Source organism: Berghia stephanieae, chromosome 3 (genome assembly GCF_034508935.2).
Source record: "Berghia stephanieae isolate SIO BIC M18660-M18661 chromosome 3, UCSD_Bste_1.3, whole genome shotgun sequence".
In the NCBI taxonomy this organism is placed as follows: Eukaryota; Metazoa; Mollusca; class Gastropoda; order Nudibranchia; family Aeolidiidae; genus Berghia; species Berghia stephanieae.
In genome coordinates this window covers 74,186,631-74,189,130 of record NC_088362.1, presented here as the reverse complement: position 1 = coordinate 74,189,130, position 2,500 = coordinate 74,186,631, and the positions used below count along the sequence as shown (strand labels likewise).

The 2,500-nt window shown below is 32.4% G+C and overlaps 1 protein-coding gene and 1 long non-coding RNA gene across 4 annotated transcripts in view; one reads left to right on the top strand and one right to left on the bottom strand.

Moving 5' to 3' along the window:
* LOC144968431 (uncharacterized) overlaps window positions 1-2,500 on the bottom strand; it is a 27,483-nt gene that overhangs the window by 12,330 nt on the left and 12,653 nt on the right. The window lies entirely within an intron of this gene.
* Window positions 1-2,500, top strand: part of LOC144969648 (uncharacterized) — a 7,311-nt gene that overhangs the window by 2,676 nt on the left and 2,135 nt on the right. Inside the window, exon 2 of the mRNA XM_078908789.1 lies at window positions 1,636-2,003. Coding sequence (XP_078764915.1) covers window positions 1,636-2,003 — 368 coding nt within the window. The remainder of the gene's footprint in view (window positions 1-1,635; window positions 2,004-2,500) is intronic.

The following is a 2,500-nucleotide window of genomic DNA, read 5'->3' as shown; positions in this document are numbered from 1 at the left end:
TATCATTATTACTATTATTATCATTATTACTATTATTAATTATCATTATTATTACTATTATTATTATTATTATTATTATTATTATTATTATTATTATTATATTATTATTATTATTATTATTTATTATTTTGTTTTGTTCCTTTGCTTATTCGTATCGTATCGTTTTGGAGCTAAAAGGATTTATAAACTGTTAACTGTAAAACTTTCATTAATTTTACCTGTTTTGATTTGGTAATTGGAAATTCTATGTCAACGTATGAGTTATATTGGCAATCGCCTAAAATAACCCTTTGAATTGAATTATAAGTCATTATGTCAGTTACACACCACAACCAGATACTTAACTGTTCTTTATTTGAAACAGAATGACCATTTAGCATTTCAGGGTAGTATGTATCGTCGGTATTTGTTGCCTTTAGTTGGTCTCCTATTGTCAACATGACTTTGATACATAGCTCATTAGTTTTCGTGATTTCATTATTTTGTACTATACGTAGTATGTTTCTTTTTGAGATTCGGATAAGCAGATAACAATTTTATTTGTTGTTTTTGATTGTGGTGGTGGTGGTAATGGTGGTGTTGTTGTTTATTATAATACTATGTGGTATGCATATGTTGCTTCACGAATTTCCAATAATAACAGCTATGAATTTAAATATAAGCTGCAACAGTATAGAAGGAACGGAATTGACGTCATTCGGACCCTTGTTTTTGTTTTTAGACAGTCATTTCACATGAGTAGCTCTCATTAAATTGTATCAATCAGACTACACACATTCAAGATTACACATAGTTTTCAGTGTTTGTAAATTATATCAGGCTGGCGGATGTTGTGGATATTGTATCTAAACGCATAGCAGTTGTTATTTTTTAAAAAATTTTGAATGATTTCCTTGTATTGTTTTTAGACAGCCATTCTAATGATTAGTTCTCACTAAATTTTATTAACCAGACTATAAGCATTCAGGATTTTACATAATTTGAGTGTGTGTGTACGGTATATCCGGCTGGCGGATGTTGTGAGTATTTATCTAAACACATAGCATTCGTAGAGGTCAATTGTTTTTCTTTTTTTTAATAAGCTTTAATTTAGTTCTCGATTCTTGAAATTGCAAAATACTCAACATCAAAGACTATGAGATGATGTCGGAATAAACAGCAGATCAATCCAAATGCTGGCGTCTTCTTATTTTCATCTTCCTTAAATATTGGGAATCTTAAAATTAAAAAGAGTTTAATTGATTTTATTTTTTGCCAAGACAATGGTGATTGACTTTTTTCAAGGATTTGATTCATTTAAATAGGACATATTTTTGTTAGATTTTCATAATTTACGGTCCTATTCTCTTTTATAATGATATTCTGTATATAATATGAGAATACATATACATACATCCATAACAACATACGTGCGTCAATCCATGTAACCCTGGTTCGAGCAGCGCAATCGAAATCTCGATCTATCCATGTTGCGCAAATTGCGGCGCTACACTGCGGCTGCAGTCTGCCTTATCTCGGCCTTCTCTTGAGATAGACCCTAAAGACCACCTTCCTTTGAATAAAGGGGATTTTATAAATTCATGTATGTATATCATACTGCCTACTGACATTTGGTGACTCATTTTTCCTTCACAGATTCAATGAACTTTATGGATGTTTACGATTCCAACAACGCATGTGGAACGGAGACTCCTGCGTGTATTTGTGCACAGGGATCACATACACATATGGAAATGGAGGGCAACAATTACACACATGTGTGTCAATCACCAACTCTTTTTGACCTGCAGGACACACCTTTGACAGATGCCTACAATACTAATGATCTCTTCGGATTGGAGGAGTCTTTAAATACAACATATCTTGTTGACATGGAAGACATATTTCTACCTATCCCCATGATTACTGAAAACGCCATCTGTGTTGCTTCCAGCAATGTCTATCCTCTAGAAAGCTCGGAGACTGCTAGTTATGATAACGATCACAACGCACTTGTTGTAGAGGTAAGTTGTCATCTATTTTGTACTGACATAACCCCTGACCCCAAATCTGTATTTTGTCAAGGCATCTTAGACGCTACAAATTGATTTCTAAAAATGTGGAATTTAGTTTTGATTTTAAGCCTCATCAAGGAAAATGCATTAAATCAAAATTTCAAAAGTTTTGATCATTTCAACATTTGACAAAATAAAATTCACTTTTTGACATTAGGCCCATAAATACATAATGCATTGTCAAGACTGGGGTCACAATGCTTGTGAAAAACAATGTAAAAACGTTTGGGTGTATTTTTTAAATTATTATAACACACTAGTGATCGGGTACTTAAACCGATATGTTTGAATTTTCTTTTTTTTTTAATCATTACATATTTTGTGGATATCAAAGTTTGCCATGCTAACTGTGGCATGAGAGTGAAATACAATTTTCACAAATTTGTATCACTGCCTGCAAATTGATTCCAGTCACAGATAGGCTGATCGATGACCATATTTTTTAC